Source organism: Aquarana catesbeiana, linkage group LG13 (assembly GCF_042186555.1).
Source record: "Aquarana catesbeiana isolate 2022-GZ linkage group LG13, ASM4218655v1, whole genome shotgun sequence".
In the NCBI taxonomy this organism is placed as follows: Eukaryota; Metazoa; Chordata; class Amphibia; order Anura; family Ranidae; genus Aquarana; species Aquarana catesbeiana.
In genome coordinates this window covers 239,022,941-239,044,171 of record NC_133336.1, presented here as the reverse complement: position 1 = coordinate 239,044,171, position 21,231 = coordinate 239,022,941, and the positions used below count along the sequence as shown (strand labels likewise).

Genomic DNA, 21,231 nt, shown 5'->3' with positions numbered 1-21,231 from the left:
AGTGGTAAGGATGTCCAGTAATGTCTAGCAGCCAATCAGTGAGCAGTATTGATGTACAGTAATCTCTAGCAACCAATCAACAAGCAAAAGTCATGTGCTGTAACCTCTAGCAAATATTAAGTGAGCTATAATGTGTGTTGTAACCTCTAGCAGCCAGTCAGTGAGTGGAAATGATAAACTGTAACCTCTGGCAACCAATCGCAGCCTGATCTGATTCAGTAAACTGATTTTGAGTACTCTACCTGCTATTTATTGTAGACTGCAAGTAGGTGGTGGAGAGAATTTGCATGGGGGCAAGAATTTTTTTAACCCAGAGAGGAACTTTACAGCTCGGTGTCTGCACTGCAAAATGTTCAGGAAATAAAAATGCACTGAAGGCAATGGACCATCATATCATGTTTTGTTAAATTAGATCTATCTGCCTTCTCCCACTGTTCTGCACTGGACAGATATTAATACAGAAAGAACTTCCCTTTTTTACTGCTGAGTTCTCAGAAACTTCCCGTGTCTTATACCGGATGTATGACGTAGATCAGTCTGAGGTGTCCACTGACTTCAACATTCGACACAAAGAAACAAGATGTCTCATTACTACCACTGGATCGTTGTGGTGTCAACTCTACAGAACTGTAAGGATGTCCTCATTTGTTCCTGTAGTAATCTATCTATCACTTTGACTATCACAGGAGATTCCATTTACTGATTTTTATAAGAGTAATGAACATAGTAGCAGAACATTCACTGTAGATGACACAAAGCAATAGCTCTATTTTCTGAGCAGATTCGCTTGATGGCTTTGTATTTTGCATCTGAAATTTATAACATTTGTAGAGATTCCTACATTAAAAATTCTCCAACGCAGGGATATGTACGGGTTTTTTTCCTGTCTGCATCAGATTGTCCCTTATATCTGATGTGCTGTAAACACCCAGATATCCACAACAACCCAGTGTGATCATTTCACATCCATGTCTCCATCAGGCTAGAGAGTGGTTACCTCTAGGTCTCCACATTATGAGGATTATCACAAATATTCTTCTTTTTTTTTATAGTTTTTTTTTAATTTTTTATAGTTTTAGGTTTCAGTGGGTAGCGGTGAGTGAATATGATGAAGGTTTGGCAAATACCGTTTGAAATTTGAAGAACCCAAACTTAGTGGCAAATCTTCTTGAAGTCTACGGGGGAAAATCTTGTTGGTAAATTTTGGACATTTTTTTAGGGCTAATGGGCAAATATTTGTCAAAAAGTAAAAAGAGAGCTGGGCACTGCAATTGGGGGGCATGTATCAAAGCAATAAAAAAAATTACATCAGGAAATAAAGTTAATTGAATATAGGTGAAGTTATCCATGCGGCGTAGAGTACAATTTTAGATCATCATGTGGTGGATGCAGTGGAGTTGCAAGGCAGTTTTGGGTGTCTTTTATAGCAGTGGATCTCAATCACTGCCAGGCCATGACCTTTCTCCTCCTGGGCTCCAAGCCAGCTGAAGATCCCCTGCCATAGTACTTTCTATTTCCCATAGTGCCATCCTACCTCCCACAATGGACCACAGTGACCCCAGACCGCCTGGAAGACCTCAGCTTCCACAGTGCTGCTCAATTGCATAGAGAACCCCCAGCCCCCTGCAGTTCCCCCTAGCTTGCTGCAGAGCCCCAAGCCCCCCACTGTGGCCCAAAACTCCTACAGTGTTCCATACTAATCAAAATTTATATGCTAAAAAACATATATCACCTGCGCCACAGCTGTGTATCTACAAATAATAAATAATGAATGTGAAATAAGCAGCTTCCGTTACAACCTGTAAGTGATGATATAAAATGATGAATTGTTCCTGCAGTGCCTTACAGTCTCCCACAGTGCCCATGAAAATTCCCAAGCCTACTAGGGAGACATCCAGCCTCCTTCAGATACCACATCCTCCACAGTTGCCCCCTGTTCCTTCTGGAAACCTCACCCACTACAGGACCACCAAGCTGCAGAGTCCCCTAATCTCCCCCAGAATCTTCATATCCCCCACAGTGACATCCCACCACATCCACAGCCTTCCAGTATATAAATACATATTTTATTTTATTTTCTCGTGTGAGTATAAATTTTTTTTTTTTTTTTTTTCTACTGTTGAGGCATTGAAAGAAGAGAAAAAATAGAGGAGAAAAGAAAGAGAAAATTTGAGAAAAAAGAAAGAGAAAGGAGGAAAAGGAAAAAAGGGGGGGGGGAATGGAAAATAAGAGAGACAAAAAGAAAAAGATAGAAAATAAAAAGAGCAAAAAAGGAGAAAAATAAGAGTAAAAAGAGAGTAAAAAGAAAAAAGAAAAAACAGAAAAAGAGAGAGAGGAGAAAAGAGAGAAACGAGAGGAAAGAGAGGAGAGGTGAGGCGAGGAGAGGATCAATAATGAAAAAGATAAAAATTCAGTTTGTTACCATAAATATAATATTTACATCACTCGACCAATATTTACATCGATCAGCAGTAACTAGAACCTTCAGGACCCCGATGCAAGAAACCATGAAGGGCCCCCCTGACCCCCGGACAGGGCCCTTTCCTCCGAGCCCGGGGGCGGAACAACAAGGTTGCAGCATAGTGATGATGCATTTAAGGGGTTAAAACAGGCGGTCAGGAGGCACCATATTGCCTCTTTACTGGCTGTCAAATGCCTCTGAAACGCAATCTGAGCATGGATCGCTTTTCATAGGAACAGCATTTCTTTGCTGGTACTTTGAACAAGCAAGAAAAAAAAATCAGTTATGATTGTACACATATAGGAGGTCAGGATTAAACGCGCATACATAAAATGTGCATACATCTAAACACACACACACACATATATATATAAATGCAAACACATAAACACATACATGCACACAGAAAGCCTTTTAAAAATCAGCAGTGCTTTACCTTACCGCTTCCTGACGGGTACTGCACTGTAGGGGGAGACAAATAGCCCAGCACACACTGTCTTTCACTTTAGGTCTATCAGTGTGACCAGCTCCCCGCACAGTGTTGATTACAGTTCGGCTGAGGATCGGGGAGCTCGATCTCAGGCACTCAGAGCCGATACGCCCTTTAGGCTCACTATGCAAGCTGCCTAGGGCCCCACCACTGTGGCGGGGGGCCCCCAAGGGCGGATCAGCTCTGCTCCAATCTGCTTGGACAATCCCAGGGCCCGACTTGTAGGCTGCCTGCCCTGGGGCCGCTTTGAGTTCCTCAGCGCTCCTCTCCCTCCTCCTCCCCCTCCTCCTCTTGTTACACAGCGGGAGTCTCAGAGCTGACTGAAACTTTCGGCCGCGCTATGACAAAAGTCCCACCCTCCTCCTAGACCAGCTCATGTGATAGACGCAGTGTTCTGTCTATCACACGAGCTGGTATAGGAGGGGGGCGGGACTATTGTTATAGCACGGCATAACATTTCACATCGAGCTCCGTGACACAGCGGGAGATGCCCGCTGTACGTAATCCACTGGCACTGACTGGTAAGGCTACATTGATTGCCACAGTAAGACTGCAATGATGGGCACCATTAGACTGCAATGATGATGGGCACCATTAGGCTGCAATGATGATGGGCATGGTAGGGCTGCAATGATGATTGGCATGGTAAGGTGGCAATGATGGGCACGGTGAGGCGGCAATGATGGGCACGGTGAGGCGGCAATGATGGGCACGGTGAGGCGGCAATGATGGGCACGGTGAGGCGGCAATGATTGGCACGGTGAGGCGGCAATGATGGGCACGGTGAGGCGGCAATGATAGGCACGGTGAGGTGGCAATTATTAACACGGTGAGGCTGCAATGATTGGCATGGTAAGGCTGCAATGATTGGCACAGTGAGATGGCAATGATGGACACGGTGAGGCTGCAATGATTGACACGGTGAGGTGGCAATGATGGGCATGGTGAGGCTGCAATGATTGGCATGGTGAGGTGGCAATGATGGGCACGGTGAGGCGGCAATGATGGGCACGGTGAGGTGGCAATTATTAACATGGTGAGGCTGCAATGATTAGTATGGTAAGGCTGCAATGATTGGCACAGTGAGATGGCAATGATGGACACGGTGAGGCTGCAATGATTGACACGGTGAGGTGGCAATGATTGGCATGGTGAGGCTGCAATGATTGGCATGGTGAGGTGGCAATGATGGGCACGGTGAGGCGGCAATGATGGGCACGGTGAGGTGGCAATTATTAACACGGTGAGGCTGCAATGATTAGTATGGTAAGGCTGCAATGATTGGCATGGTGAGGTGGCAATGATGGGCACGGTGAGGCTGCAATGATTGGCATGGTGAGGTTACAATGATGGGCACAGTGAGGAGGCAATGATGGGCACGGGAGGTGGCAATTATTAACACACTGAGGCTGCAATGATTGGCACGATGAGGTGGCAATGATGGACACGGTGAGGCGGCAGTGATGGGCACAGTTAGGTTGCAATGATGGGCACAGTGAGGTTGCACCTATTAACACGGTGAGAGGTGTGTATATTATGAATGGGGTGTCAGTATTGTATCTTGGCTGTATATAATTAGTGGGGGCTAATTGTATATGTGGGGTGTATATTATCAGTGGGGGGCAGAATTATATGTGGGGTGTATGTTATCAGTGGGGTGGAAGTATTATATGCGGTGTATTTTATCAGTGGGGGGCAGAATTATATGTGGGGTGTATGTTATCAGTGGGGTGGAAGTATTATATGCGGTGTATTTTATCAGTGGGGGGCAGTATTAGATGCGGGGTGTATGTTATCGGTGGGGGGGAGGCTTTGGTGAGCAGAGACCCCCTGTACACAAGAGTCAAAGCCTTCCCCCTTAAATCAAGGTTCCCAGAACACCCCTTAAATCCGATCCCCCTTAAATCAGGATTCCCCTTTACATTAGAGTGTAAGTGTAAGTGGAGATTCTGTGTGGACTCTGATGTAAGGGGGGCCTCTGTGCAGACTCTGATGTAAGGGGGAACCTCTGTGTGGACTCTGATGTAGGGGGGACCTCTGTGTGGACTCTGATGTAAGGGGGACCTCTGTGTGGACTCTGATGTAAGGAGGGGCTTTCTGGGGACCCTGATGTAAGGGGAGGCTCCCTGGGGACCCTAATGTAGGGGGAGGCTCTCTGGGGACCCTTATGTGGGGGAAGGCTCTCTGAGGACACTAATTTAGGGGGGCTCTCTGGGGACCCTAATGTAGGGGGAGGCTCTCTGAGGACACTAATTTTAGGGGGGCTCTCTGGGGACCCTGATGTAAGGGGAGGCTCTCTGGGGACCCTAATGTAGGGAGAGGCTCTCTGGGGACCCTAATGTAGGGAGAGGCTCTCTAGGGACCCTAATGTAGGGGGAGACTCTCTGGGGACCCTGATGTAGGGGGAGACTCTCTGGGGACCCTGATCTAGGGGGAGGCTCTCTGGGGACCCTGATGTAAGTAGGGAGGCTCTCTGGGGACCTATGCTCACGGCATCACGGGTCAGGTAGAGGGCCCCTTAGCAGAATTTTGCTTAGGGCCCCAGGGAGGTCAGGATCAGCAGTGCAGCCACCCCTGCCGCTCCTCCTATTGAGATATACAGGGGGCCTATGGTGTCAGTAGGGCAGTGGACGGTGTCAGTAGGGCAGTGGACGGTGTCAGTAGGGCAGTGGACGGTGTCAGTAGAGCAGTGGACGGTGTCAGTAGAGCAGTGGAGCAGTGGACGGTGTCAGTAGGGCAGTGGACGGTGTCAGTAGGGCAGTGGACGGTGTCAGTAGGGCAGTGGACGGTGTCAGTAGGGCAGAGGACGGTGTCAGTAGGGCAGAGGACGGTGTCAGTAGGGCAGAGGACGGTGTCAGTAGAGCAGTGGACAATGTCAGTAGGGCAGTGAATGTTGTCAGTAAGGAAATGGAGTGGATGGTGTCAGTAGAGCAGAGGACGGTGTCAGTAGAGCAGTGGACGGTGTCAGTAGAGCAGAGGACGGTGTCAGTAGAGCAGTGGACGGTGTCAGTAGAGCAGTGGACGGTGTCAGTAGAGCAGTGGACGGTGTCAGTAGGGCAGTGGACGGTGTCAGTAGGGCAGTGGATGGTGTCAGTAGGGCAGTGGACGGTGTCAGTAGGGCAATGGACGGTGTCAGTAGGGCAGTGGACGGTGTCAGTAGGGATGAGATTGGTGTCAGTGGTTTTTTGTTTTTATTATCTTATTGTGTTATTATTTTTTGCAATTTTATTTTTATTATGATTTTTTTAAAATTTTTTTTTTCTACAATTTGTTAGGAGCACCAATAACCACTTCAGCCCCGGAAGGATTTACCCCCTTCATGACCAGGCCATTTTTTTTTTTAACGGCACTGCGTTACTTTAACTGACAATTGCGTACTCGTGCAACACTGTACCCAAATAAAATGGATGTTCCTTTATTCTCACAAATAGAGCTTTCTTTTGGTGGCATTTGATCCTCTCTGTAGTTTTTATTTTTTGTGCTAGAAAAAAAAATTTTTTTTACTTTTTGCTATGAAACATTTCCAATAAAAAAAATTTAAAAAAATCGAATTTCTTCATCAATTTAGACCAATATGTATTTTGCTACATATTTTTGATAAAAAAAATCCCAATAAGTGTATATTGATTGGTTTTGGCAAAAGTTATAGCATCTACAAACTATGGGATATTTTTATGGCATTTTTATTATTATTATTTTTTTTTACTAGTAATGACAGCGGTCAGCGATTTTTAGTGGGACTGCGACATTGCGGCGGACAGATCGGACAACTAACTGACACTTTTGACACTTTTTTGGGAACCAGTGACATTTTTACAGTGATCAGTGCTAAAAATATGCACTGTCACTGTACTAATGACACTGGCAGGGTAGGGGTTAACATCAGGGACAATCAAAGGGTTACGTGTGTCCCTAGTTGGTGCTTGCTAACTGTGTTGGTGATGGACTGACTGGATAAACACAGAGATCTGTGTTCCTGCTTAGAAAGAACACAAGATCTCTGTTTTCGCCCTGTCAGAACAGCGATCTGTTTACATAGGCAGATCGCCGTTCTGCCTCTCTGGGGAACGATCGGCGGGTCCCGGTGGACAATCAGCCCCCCACTGTCTATTGCACAAAATGATGTACAGGTACGCCATTCTGCGCAATAGGGCCGACCTGCCGTAGTATATGTACAGCGGCTGGTCGGCAAGTGGTTATGGGGCTTTGGTGAAATAGCATAGAAAGGGACTGAGGACTGAGACTCCCCATTTTCTTTTCTCTGTAGACTCAGCTGCCACGGGGGTAGGGGCGTTCAACAGGAGGAATCTGCATTGAACAGGGTGATCAGGCTGTGCCCAGGTACACCCGGCACACCCTGTGCACACACTTATGGCCATAGCATGTTCTTCTTGGTAGTTCCCATTATATTTTGGATGTTTTTTTTTTTAAGTTCCCCCAATATTCTAAATAGTTAAAGATAAAAATAGCTGAGCTGTACAGTTATGAAGAATGAGGACGCAATACATAACATCAGAAATGTCTCCGTACTGCTGGCTGCTTCTAGTGTCATCTCTTTAAATGTGAATTCTTTTATAAATGAAAAAAAATAATAATCAGCTTTTCTATCTCTCTGTTATTTATCTATCCTTCTCTCTTTGCTACACTACTATGGTCTGTCTGTCCGTCTGTCTATCTATCTAATTCTTCCACTCATTCTCAGATGCGTTGTGTACTGATCTCTGTGGAGAAATGAAACAAGTGGTCAGCCAGGAATCAGGAGACATTCTTCTACAAGTGGACAAGTCTGGAGTGATAGAAATTTCTTGGGTCTTCAGGAATACCCTCATTGCCATAGCCAAGCCTCATGAATCTATGGAGGAGAAGTCTCGTCAGTTCAAAAACAGACTCTACAATGGAACAGACGGATCACTGAGCATCACAAAGTTGACCAAAGATGACCAAGGAGAGTTTGCAGCCAACATACGTTTGGATAATAATTATGACTGCATTCAGATCTATAACCTCACCGTATACAGTAAGTCATTGTGTCTTATCTCTCTATAGATCTGCAGAATGAGTTTATGGGATCTCATTATATAGAGCAACCTTCTCAGCCAGGGTTCCTCCAGTGGTAGTTTGCCGGTTCCTTGAGCAATAAAATTCTGTCTCCCAGATAAGTAACCGCTGGCAGCAATAATATTTTTAGCTATCTGTAAGGCCCCTTTTACACTGGGTCGTTTTGCAGGTGCTATTGTGCTAAAAATAGCACCTGCAAACCGACCTGAAACTACCGCTGCCGAGGGCTTTCACACTGGAGCGGTGCGCTTGAAGGACGGATAAAAAACTCCTGCAAGCAGCATCTTTGGAGCGGTGAAGGAGCGGTGTATGCACTGCTCCTTCACCGCTCCTGCCCATTGAAATCAATGGGGCAGCGTGGCTATACCGCCGGCATAGTGCTGCCGTAGCGGTGCTTTGCGGGTGGTTTTAACCCTTTTTCGGCCGCTAGTGGGGGTTAAAAACGCCCCGCTAGCGGCCGAATACCGCCGCTAAACCGACGGTAACGTGCCGCTAAAATTTTACCGCCGACGCCCCCACCGCCCCAGCGTGAAACCGGCCTAAGAAGGATTTCTTGCCAATGGCCACAAAGAGGGATGGGCCAAACACCCCCCTGTTCGGTTCACACCAGCACATCTCGAATAGGCAAAAAGTTCTAGCGAACATGCAAACTCTATTTAAGTCTATGGGACACACACGAACATGAAAAATCAAAAGTCCTCATTTTAAAGCCTTATATGCAAGTTATTGCCATAAAAAGCGTATGGGGACCTGGGAACTGCCCCAGGGGACATGTATCAATGCAAAAAAAGGTTTTTAAAACAATCATTTTTAAAGGAGCAGTGATTTTAATGATGCTTAAAGTGAAACAATAAAAATGAAAAATGCCTTTAAATATTTGCCTGGGTGGTCACCTTAGTCTGCCAGTAAAGTGGCACATCTGTGCGATGTATAGGACATGCTGCAGCAATAATGACATTTCTAAAGGAAAACATGTCATTTAAACTTGCTTGCGGCTTTTTACTGTATTGCCGGCCCCCGGCAATATAGATGAAAAAAAATGAATAAAAATTGCAGTGGTGTCCCTCCCAAAATCCATGCCAGACCCTTATCCGAGCATTTTGTTGATGGGACAAGGGCCTCTTCCTGACAACCCTGGGCTGTGATTGTTGGGGTCTGTGGGTGGGGGGCTTATCAGAATCTGGGGCCCCCAGATCCCGCCCCTCCATGTGAATGGGTATCGGGTACATCATACCCCTACCCATTCACCAAAAAAGTGTCAAAAAGTAAAAACCACAAAAGAGAGTTTTTGACAAATCCTTTACTAAAAAAGAAAAAAATAAGTGTCCCACAATGTGAATCCAAAGTCAATCTCGTCGCCCGATGGACCTGAAACATAGCAAAAAATTAATATGATCTGCCTCTATGGGAGGCCTCCTGCCGACTGTTCTCTTCGTTTTGACAGCTCTTATATAGGCAAGGGTGGGGCCACCCGGTGATGTACCCGGGGGCCCCTGCCCCCTTCTTACATTATGTGACATTGTAAGTGACAATGTAGTGTGGGGTGTGGGCTTAGTCCCTGAGCCATGAGTGGCCAAAAGCACCCTGCCTTTGGTCAATCATGGTTCTCACTCTACGTTGCGATTGGCCAAAGCATACAGGTCAGGTGCATGCTTTGACCAATCAGCAGCCTTCAATGCACTGCGATCTCTCGTGGGTGAACGTCCCGCGAGTGCCCCATATGTTCGTTTGTTCTACAAACAAACACCCAATGTTGCTCAGGCCCCATCAGTTCAACAGGGAGGCCCTGGCAGCTTTTTGGAGCAGGCAGTTTCCCTTCAATGCAGCATAGCTGGCATTGCCTCCTCCCCCTCCTGCTGACGGTCAGCTGCTGCAGAAGGAGCCATATAGGGATCAGTTTCAATAAATGCCCCCTCCACCACTCCGATCACCCCCTTTTTAGTCCAGGATCCCCTTTTATCCACAGCTTTGACCCCCCTGCTCCTCCCCCGTGTTTACTATGCTTTAATTTGTGAATGAACGGGGAGCCTATGTATAGAGTGCTTCCTGTTCATTCATTAACGCTGTAGCAGCTGGGGCTGTGGAGAAAAGATGGGGGAATATGTGTCTTCAAACACTTTCTCTGTCTCAAAAGTGAGAAATCAGGGGCATGTTTAGATCCCTGTTATTTCACCCCCACCCCCTTTTCCCAGGCTAATAATAATGTAAAAAGCATAAAAATAATTGTAAAAAAAATAATTAAAGCTCATTCTCAGGGTACTCTAAGCACATGAATGAGTGGGCTGGAGCCGTGTTTGGGGTCATATACCAACACCCACACACCCACCCGTGCTGGGGGGAGGGGCCTAGATTCCTAATATCTGCATTAGACTTATGACTGGTCTCAGAGTTTTGCCCTGCTGACTATGCATAAGGTCCAGACATATGTGACATTAAATTATTTAATGGGAATTAAACATTAACAAAATGTCTCCTAATACCGTTCCAATCTAAAGCCATTTCCTTACTATTTGCCCTCCCCCACCCCACCCGAAGGGCTAATATCACCATGCTCTTGTTGCTGTATGGTTTGGTCTTGCAATGGGTGACGTCTAATGACGAACAGGGTCTTGTCTCGGTAGTTCCCACATTTGACCCCATACGTTTTCCATATCTGGGACATTTCATTCTTGGGTGGAACTTAATTATTTTGTTTTTGCAGGTAAACTGTCGGATGGCGACATCAAGATTCATCACAATGTGGCACGCAGTGAAACCTGTAATGTGACTTTAACATGCGCCGTTGATAAAAAAGACGTGTCAATCTCTTGGAACGATTCTAATACCAACACTGTTATGAAGACTTTAACGATACAGGTTGCCGACCCGTACACCAACTCCAGCTGGACCTGTACGGCCTCACATCCAGTTGCCAGCGTCTCCAGAACAGTCATACCGCTGGACTTCTGTCAGAATGGTGAGTTTGAAGAAGAATTCCAGAAAAAAAAAATTTCCCATGCAGTGGGGCTGTGCCCGCACTGCATGGCTTAACTGCTCGTTTTTGTCTAGAGATGAGGAGAGTAGAGATATACTTACCTAATCGGTCGATCTTCCAAGTGCATAAACCTGTCCCTGCCACTCCTGCAAACACCCCCCCATGGCCTAGCAGTCTTATGCGGAGGTTGGACTGTTCCTGACGTCATCACACCCATAGACAGGCTTTGGACATGAGGACGGCAGGAACAGTCCACTGCTGGACATGGGGCAACAGCATTTTTCCAAAGAATCGAAGGATCGGGTGAGTATAGCCTTTCTGTGTGCCCCTGGACAAAATGAGCAGTTAACCCATGGAGTGCAGGCACATGTCTATGTGTGGGTGGGGCTAGCTGGGTTGCAGTGATTTAGAGGGACCAGGCAAAACATGATCTTTTTTTGGTTTATGGAATGAATGATAAACAATACAACAGTATTTCCAAAGTGTATGTATAGAAAGCAAGGCTCTTTCACAGTTTTGTAACAAGGTAATTTAGTAGGCAGGACCTACAGTATCTCACAAAAGTGAGTACACCCCTCACATTTTTGTAAATATGTTCTTCTATCTTTTCATGTGACAACACTGAAGAAATGACACTTTGCTACAATGTAAAGTAGTGAGTGTACAGCTTGTATAACAGTGTAAATTTTTGTCCCCTCAAAATAACTTAACACACAACCATTAATGTCTAAACCGCTAGCAACAAAAGTGAGTACACCCCTAATTGAAAATGTCCGAATTAGGCCCAATTAGCCATTTTCCCTCCCCGGTGTCATGTGGCTTGTTAGTGTTACAAGGTCTCAGGTGTGAATTGGGAGCAGGTGTGTTAAATTTGGTGTTATCGCTCTCACTCTCTCATACTGGTCACTGGAAGTTCAACATGGCACCTCATGGCAAAGAACTCTCTGAGGATCTGAATAAAAGAATTGTTGCTCTACATAAAGATGACCTAGGCTATAAGAAGATTGCCAAGACCCTGAGCTGCAGCACGGTGGCCAAGACCATACAGCGGTTTAACAGGACAGGTTCCACTCAGAACAGGCCCCGTCATGGACGGCCAAAGAAGTTGAGTGCACGTGCTCAGCGTCATATCCAGAGGTTGTCTTTTTGGGAAATAGACGTATGAGTGCTGCCAGCATTGCTGCAGAGGTTGAAGGGGTGGGGGGTCAGCCTGTCAGTGCTCAGACCATACCCCGCACACTGCATCAAATTGATCTGCATGGCTGTCATCCCAGAAGGAAGCCTCTTCTAAAGATGATGCACAAGAAAGCCCGCAAACAGTTTGCTGAAGACAAGCAGACTAAGGACATGGATTACTGGAACCATGTCCTGTGGTCTGAGACCAAGATAAACTTATTTGGTTCAGATGGTGCCAAGCGTGTGTGGGGGCAACCAGGTGAGGAGTACAAAGACAAGTGTGTCTTGTCTACAGTCAAGCATGGCGGTGGGAGTGTCATGGTCTGGGACTGCATGAGTGCTGCCGGCACTGGGGAGCTACAGTTCATTGAGGGAACCATGAATGCCAACATGTACTGTGACATACTGAAGCAGAGCATGATCCCCTCCCTTCGGAGACTGGACCGCAGGGCAGTATTCAACATGATAAAGACCCCAAACACACCTTTCAAGATGACCACTACCTTGCTAAAGAAGCTGAGGGTAAAGGTGATGGACTGACCAAGCATGTCTCCAGACCTAAACCCTATGGAGCATCTATGGGGCTTCCTCAAACGGAAGGTGGAGGAGCGCAAGGTCTCTAACATCCACCAGCTCCGTGATGTCGTCATGGAGGAGTAGAAGAGGACTCCAGTGGCAACCTGTGAAGCTCTGGTGAACTCCATGCCCAACAGGGTTAAGGCAGTGCTGGAAAATAATGGTGGCCACACAAAATATTGACACTTTGGACCCAATTTGGACATTTTTACTTAGGGATGTACTCACTTTTGTTGCCAGCGGTTTAGACATTATTGGCTGTGTGTTGAGTTATACAAGCTGTACACTCGTCACTACTTTACATTGTAGCAAAGTGTCATTTCTTCAGTGTTGTCACATGAAAAGATAGAATGAAATATTTACAAAAATGTGAGGTTATTGTGAGATACTGTATATATGCAGTGTGCTTGAGGGTTGCTCCTTGGGTTTAGATGGCTGCCCAATTCCCAGGAGAGCACTTTGCCCAATCAGAGACAGACTGTCCCAAAATGGCCACAAGATTTCTCTCCAGCACCAGTGGTAACACCTGATCATGGGCTCACTGTGCTTACTCTTGCAGCTAACCAGGAAGTGAGTGGGCATCATCATCTCTTCATGCCCTGTACACAAGATCGGACATTCCGACAACAAAATCCATGGATTTTTCCGATGGATGTTGGCTCAAACTTGTCTTGCATATACACGGTCGCACAAATTTTGTCGGAAATCCCGAACGTCCAGAACGCGGTGACATGCAACACGTACGACAAGTCGAGAAAAATTAAGTAAAAATTAAGTCAATAGCCAGTGCGGCTCTTCTGCTTGATTCCGAGTATGCGTGCAACTTTGTGCGTCGGAATTGTGTACACACGATCGGAATTTCCGACCGATTTTGTTGTCGGAAATTTTGAGATCCAGATCTCAAATTTTGTGTGACGGAAATTCCGATGGAAAATGTCCGATGGAGCCTACACACAGTCGAATTTCCAACAACAAGCTCACATCGAACATTTTCCGTCAGAAAGTCCGACTGTGTGTACGGGGCATCACTGGGACAGAGTGGGCTGTATACACACAGCACTCTATTACATACACTATAGTGCCAAAAGTATTGGGACGCCTGCCTTTACGCACACATGAACTTTACTGGTGTCCCAGTCTTAGTCCGTAGGGTTCAATATTGGGTTGGCCCACCCTTTGCAGTTATAACAGCTTCAACTCTTCTGGGAAGGCTGTCCACAAGGTTTAGGAGTGTGTTTATGGGAACGTTTGACCATTCTTCCAGAAGCGCATTTGTGAGGTCGGGCACTGATGTTGGACGAGAAGGCTTGGCTCGCATTCTCCGCTCTAATTCAGCCCAAAGGTGTTCTACTGGGGTGAGTTGCAGGCCAGTCAAGTTCCTCCACCCCAAACTCGCTCATCCATGTATTTATTGACCTTGCTTTGTGCACTGGTGCGCACTCATGATGGAACAGGAAGGGGCCATCCCCAAACTGTTCCCACAAAGTTGGGATCATGGAATTGTCCAAAATGTCTTGGTATGTAGACGCCTTAAGAGTTCCCTTCACTTGAACTAGGGGCCAAGCCCAACCCCTGAAAAACAACCCTACACCATAATTCACCCTCCACCAAATGATTTGAACCAGTGCACAGTGCCCCACTCTCCATCCACCCGCATACCTGCAGCAGTCGGTGGGAGAGGAGCGTCGATAGCGCTGCGGGGGGCAAGGGGGGCCCCTAGCACACAGGGGTGAATCAGATGTGGGCAGCACAGGAAGGGGGATCGGTGTGGTGGGACGGAAGGACAATTACAGAGCGATGCACTGTGTCTTTCCCTCCAGCAGCTAAAAGCCAACAGAAGGGAGGGGGGGGAGAAACCGGCTTTCAGCTGCTGGAGGGAGAGACACAGACCCAGTGCATTGTTCTGTAAAATTGAGTACTATCTGTGATTCTTTTTTTTTCTTGCACTAACATACAAATATTCAGGACAAGCTTTCATAGTGTACCTCCTTCTTCAAGGTCCAAGCAGTGCGAAGAAAGGGGTACACCATGAAAGCTTGTCTTGAAAATATGCATGTTTGAACAAATTTTAAAAAATTATCACGGACAGTACTCAATTGTTTATGTAAAATTGCATGTACAGAGATTGTATGGGTAAGGTTGCTACATGTATGGTCAGCCTTACACAGGAGAACATGAATATGAATTTAGTAAGGCTCTATAACCATTTTGTCTACTTTTATTAAACAGATTACACCATGGTGAATCTCATACGTCTGGGGATATCTGGTTGTGTCCTCTTGATCTCCTGCTGTATATTCATCCATCACATGAAGACTGAAGTGATGACACAACGTCCAAGCACAGACGTCATCTGAAGACTGCTCACTGCATGGAATAACTGTTTGTTTCGTTGTGCTTTACCTGTAGGCCTTCTTTTGGTGATATTTGTCTTGCAAAAATTGTTTTTTTTTTTTTTTATGCTATCCATAATCAAAAATGCAAAAATGTAAAAAAAAAAAAAAAAACAGTAAAAAGTTTTTGTATTTTGGTCAGTATTAGTTTAACCACTTGACCTCCGGAAGATTTACCCCCTTTATGACAAGGCCATTTTTCGCTTTTTGGCACTGCGTTATTTTCTTATTATTTATAAATTTAGGCCAATATGTATTCTGCTACATGTCTTTGGTAAAAAAAAAAAAAAAAAAAATCCCAATAAGTGTATATTGATTGGTTTGCGCTAACGTTATAACGTCTACAAACTATGGGTTTTATACTGGATTTTTTATGTATTTTATTTTTTCTATATACTGGTAATGGCGGCAATCAGCGACCGCAGTAAGCAGTCTGACACTAACTGACACTTTTGACACTTTGTGGGAACCAGCGACACTAATATAATGATCAGTGGTAAACATATGCACTGTCACTGTACTAGTGACACTGGCTGGGAAGGGGTTAACATCAGGGGCGATCGAAGGTTTTAATTTGTGCCTAACAGTGCTTGGTGCAAATTAACTGTATGCTGTTTTTACTAAGGCATGTGTCTGTTTTTATTCCCTGTTTTGCAGGGGATGCAGCACATCCCCGTTGACAGGACAGAGCTCTATATTGTTTACATTCACAGAGCTCTGTCCTGTGATCCTCTTTGCTGATCAGCAGATGCCAGTGGTCAATCAGTGGCCAGGACCTGCTAATCGGCTTATGCTCTGGCGTGTGCGGCCCCTACCCGGAAGTGCTGGATCACGTATCTAGTATGTCGTCTGTCATTCTCATATCTGAATGATGTTTATAAACAATGTTACTTTGTATTTGACTTTTTCACGTCTGAACAATGTTTATAAACAAGGTTACTTTGTATTTTTCATGTCTGAACTGTGTTTATAAACAATGTTATAGAAAAGGATTAAGAGGGTACACTAGACTCTCTCAAAAAATAGCACATTTTGTGGGTACAACATGAGGCAGTACATGTAAAAACAAAATAATGTTTATTACAATAAATGTTAAAAACCATACACTATATAAAATCACAAACAACACCCGCTACTCAACAGTAGTCTAAGACAGGTACCCAATTACAGACATGGAGGCATGGATCCAATCATAATGAATAAGTTCATTGATATGTTGAAAGTAATGCAAGTAGATATCAAAAGTCAGGTCCACAATTCCTCCATGTGTGCTTGACGACGTGTTTCGCAAACGATTTGCTTAATCAGGACAGATTAGGTAAGTGATTGACCTAGAAAAACAGAACTCGGGTAGGAACAGATCCAGGAAAGGACAGATGGGCCTCCGAGTGGGAACCCTAAAAAAGTCCGATGGCAAAGGGCATCCAAATCCCATTGTTGGGCTGGCGGGGGTTCACCTACCAGGGTGGCCAACAATTTAGCATGCCACTCTAGCAGGGCGCAGATGTAGGTTCAAGAGGGGCAAAAAAGGGACTTTAAAAGAGTAAACCAAGATATATACGTTCAGATATCTGGAGATATAGAGAAGCCCCAAATAATGGGTGCATATAAAGAGTGTTTCAATATTTAGAGCATGTACGCCCAAAATGGAGGTTTATCCTATATGTTACGGCCACAGTGTAAGAGGATGATTCTCCCGCATAATAGTCAGTTCTAGACAGTCACAATTAAGGCTATTTGGTAACCAAAATACAAAATCTGTGTTGTATGGTGTCACCACCAGCCCACCGAATGTTACTTTATAGCTGTCTTTCTCATGTCTGAACAGTGTTTATATACACTGTGCCCAATGGTCACTTTTGACAGAAGCTGTTACATCTGCTGTATTTACATAGTGACTATAATCCTTTTAAATATCAGTAATTGCCTTGACTATATTTCATGGGTTTGATTCACTTTGATTCGGGCGTAGTTTGTCAAACGTCAAAGAACTGCTAAAACCTATTAAACTTTAAGGGAGCCGAGTCTGTCAAATCAAAAATTCCTGTTTTCTGGGCTAATAGGCAAGGGGATGTTTAAAAAAAAGAATGGGAGTTTGGGGGGGGGGGGTCAAATGTACCAATGCAAAAAAAAAAAATACCATTCATCCAGGAGCAGTGATTTCTTAACTGCCTAAATTGAAACAATAAAAATTTAAATTTCCTTTAAATAATATGTGTGGGAGGTGTCCTAATCCTGTCTCTGAAGGGGCGCCCCTCTTTATTTTAATTCTCTCTTCTGAAAGTTTTTTTTTATGTAGCACACCTGCTAAAGAGGCTGCTGATGACCTTGGTTCCTTTCCCCCAGTTAAGGTGCACACAGCATTTCCTCCACTCTCTCTCTGGTTCAAATGAACAGTCTAGGGATGTCTTTATAGGGTTTTATTGTAACTGAATTTGGATTTGAAGGGAGCATAGTATACCCCAAAACTGGTGAACTGAACTCTCTATCTTGATGAGCTGCACAAAATGTCCCACATAATCTCTAATGCTGAAGGGTGACTATGACTTCTCCCAAAAGACCAAAAGCTACACACAGTCTCTAACTTCCAGAACTTCTACTCACATTGCCACAGGATTATCAATTGCCTCCTTCCGATATCCACCGGGCCCTCTGCACTGAGGGAGATACGGACTCACACCACCACAGGACAGCTGGACAGTTCACCCCCAAGCACTCTTCCTAGCACTTTCCAGTGAGCTTCTCTAGACCCAAACCAATTCCAAGACTAAGCTTTACAAACAGGAAACCCAGCTAAGGCTCCTGTTGGGATCTCAATGTCTTCTAGGTGACCTGCAATAACCCTGCCAGAGCAGGGAAAGAGCTCCTCCACAGGGGTCTTCTCCAGCAGGTCTTGACCAAGGAACTCTCTCCCTCTGCCTCAGGTTCCCCCCAGGGATTGGCTGGATTCCCTAAAAATATTCAGGGTGCCCACTCTGTTCTTCCTCCCACTATGACTTTAAAATCCTGTAGAATACAGGAGGAAATAATCAGAGCAGCAGCCTGTAAGATATGGAGCAGGCCAGAACAATCAGGGACATGGCTGTTGTCCCAGAAGGAAGCATCTTCTAAAGATGGTGCACAAGAAAGCCCACAAACAGTTTGCTGAAGACAAGCAGACTAAGGACATAGATTACGGGAACCATGTCCTGTGGTCTAATGAGACCATGAAAACGTATTTGGTTCAGTTGGTGTCACATGTGTGTGGCGGCAACCAGGTGAGGAGTACAAAGACAAGTGTGTCTTGCCTACAGTCAAGAATGGTGGTGGGAGTGTCATGGGCTGGGGCTGCATGAGTGCTTCCCTCAGTTCATTGAGGGAACCATGAATGCCAACATGTACTGTGACATGCTGAAGCAGAACATGATCCTCTCCCTTCGGAGACTGGGACACAGGGCAGTATTCCAACATGATAACGACCCCAAACACACCTCCAAGATGACCACTGCCTTGCTAAAGAAGCTGAGGGTAAAGGTGATGGACTGACCATGCAGGTCTCCAGACCTAAACCCTATTGAGCATCTGTGGGGCATCCTCAAATGGAAGGTGGAGGAGCACAACGTCTCTAACATCCACCAGCTCCGTGATGTCATCATGGAAGAATGGAAGAGGACTCCAGTGGCAACCTGTGAAGCTCTGGTGGCCACACAAAATATTCACACTTTGGGCCAAATTTGGACATTTTCACGTAGGGGTGTACTTACTTTTGTTGCCAGTGGTTTAGATATTACTGGCTGTGTGTTGAGTTATTTTGATGGAGCAGAAAATTGACATTGTTATACAAGCTGTACACTCACTACTTTACATTGTAGTAAAGTGTAAATTCAGTGTTATCACTTGAAAAGATATAATAAAATATTTACAAAATGTGAGGGGTGTACTCACTTTTGTGAGATACTGTGTATACAGATGTAGCCCCCTGTTCCTAAAAATGGGGCTATGGTGTAAATTTAGTTTTTGGCAGGGCTGTAAACAGCTCAGAATTGATTGTATATTTGGTTCTGTTCTAAACTTGACTGAGTTGTGCATTTCTCACTGTTGCCAGTAGGTGTCACTGGTACCACAGGACAGTATGAGAATTACAACTAGGTTGAGCTGTAATGAATATTCTCTTTCCAGAAACAGCCCAGTAGGAGGTTCCTGGCTGCTGTGCATTCTGGGAGGGGGTATTTATTGTGAGGCCATGTGCTCTTAGTCAGTTTGTTACGTGCTGCTGCAAGTAGGCCCAGACGACTGTCTGGGGCCTACTAATCCTGAAGTGGTCCTTAGGCTGTCTTGCCTGTGTGGAAGAAGCCAAGCTGAGGAGATCCAGGGGAGGACCCTTGCTGGAGAGAGCCAGGATGAAGGCTGGTCTCTCAGGAGGGCCTGGTGACTCGTTTGGAGGATGCACCTATATCTAATCCTGTTTGCAGTATCGCCAAGTCGTCTTAAAGGATCTGGGACTGTCAATCTGTTCTACAATCTAAACAAGGTAACTAGCCCCTGGCTGCTAAGTCTGTGAGAGAGACTTATCCAGGAGGACGGACGGACAGACGGACGGACGGACGGACCTTTTCAGGGCAAGGTAAAGAATGCCATCTGCAAGCTTTATATAACATAGGTTTGTGTGCTAATGAGGCAATTGAAAACACATGGACAGCCCATGCAACACACAAAATGCAAGTTAACCCAATGTAGAGAGAACTTCAAAGTGTGTACACCTGTTAAGGATGTCCTTAAATTACTAACCCAAAAAACACACTCTATGAGCATGCCCAGAAACATCCAAGTGTTGTTCACACAAAAAAAAAAATCTAAGTCAATGAGCATGCACAGACCAACCAAAATACAGCTAACACCAAATAAGCCACCCCCCTGTCCAAAATTAAACACATCATCCAGCATGTCCTTAATTAAGGTTAAGAAAAAAGAAGGTTGAAAAAAGTACTGGACTGCATCAAAAACGCACCAAAAACGTATCATAAATGCACTGGATCGCATCAAAAATGCACATGCATCTGGACTGCGTTTCTATGGAGTGAACTAGCCCTAAAGCTAGTAACTTGGGAGGTGGGGGGGCTTACTCTGCCTGTAAAGTGGTGCATCTGCAGCATGTATCCAAAATGCTGCTTCAAAGATGTACGGCTTTAGAGAAAACATTCAAATCTACATTGCAGCTGCAAGATTTTAATACAAAACTAAAAATAGCCTGCCCCTCCCAATACATACAAGGCCATTCGGGGCTGTAAAGGCTTAAAATGAGAACCCCCACGTGAAAAATGCCACCCCAAAATCTAAAAATATTGTGCCCCTCCCACGCACTAACAAACCCATAGCCAAACACACGTAAACCAGCCCATGAAAGGGGGGTGGGTGCTTAGGGGCAGGAGGGGCTCGGGCATCCCAAAAGTCAACCACCTTGTCCCCATATTCAGGGGGACAAGGGCCTCTTCCACACAACCCTAGGCTGTTACAGAATGTTGAAAATTGCTTAAAACTATTGGGTACAAGGTACTTTGTGGTTGGTATTGGGCTGAGCCCAACATGCCTCAAAGGCAGCCAGCTATGTTGAGTGCATGGGGCCTTGTATGGTTCGGGAGGGAGTTGGGCGATCGCTCTTCTCACCCCTTTGTTATCTGGCCCTGTTTGCTCTGAAAAAGTATGTGGTTTGGATTGGTGAAGGCAGCTACCAGCCTTTGGAGATTGGAGAATGGAGTGTGGAGTTCCCCTTTAAAAGCAAAAACTAGCCCAAGGAAATCATATGTATTAGAGGGGGAAGGTTAAATGCCTTTTTAGGAGGAGCTAGAGGAGCGAGTGTCATTTTACATAATTTTAACAAGGTACATGTCACATGTTGGCAACGTAACATGCTAACATGACCTGTGTGCAAATATCCGACAAAAAAACACATAAAAGTGAACCAGCGTAAAAAAAAAATAAAAAAAATGTCAAGTTTAGAGGTGCGCCCGTTCAACCCACGCCAATGCATTTACGTTACTTGACCTTTACTAAGATTTTGGCTGCGCAGTGAACCAACGCATTTGAACGAGCGCAAATGCCGCTTGCGCATGCGCAGTGCTTAAAT

General features: G+C 45.3%; 1 protein-coding gene across 1 annotated transcript; it reads left to right on the top strand.

Moving 5' to 3' along the window:
* The first annotated feature begins 512 nt into the window (after positions 1 to 512).
* LOC141117754 (uncharacterized) lies at positions 513 to 15,466 on the top strand. The gene is made up of 4 exons (XM_073610769.1): positions 513 to 629; positions 7,654 to 7,968; positions 10,711 to 10,965; positions 14,965 to 15,466. The coding sequence occupies exons 1-4, from the start codon at positions 581 to 583 to the stop codon at positions 15,090 to 15,092; spliced, it is 747 nt and encodes a 248-aa protein (XP_073466870.1). The 5' UTR covers positions 513 to 580; the 3' UTR covers positions 15,093 to 15,466.
* Positions 15,467 to 21,231: the final 5,765 nt, after the last annotated feature.

Bases quoted from the DNA above. Each gene is read 5' to 3' on its own strand.
- LOC141117754 (XM_073610769.1), top strand. From the start codon at position 581: ATGTCTCATTACTACCACTGGATCGTTGTGGTGTCAACTCTACAGAAC. The intron at 7,969-10,710 runs GTAAGTCATTGT...TTGTTTTTGCAG, and splicing joins CTATAACCTCACCGTATACA to GTAAACTGTCGGATGGCGAC. The intron at 10,966-14,964 runs GTGAGTTTGAAG...TTTATTAAACAG, and splicing joins GCTGGACTTCTGTCAGAATG to ATTACACCATGGTGAATCTC.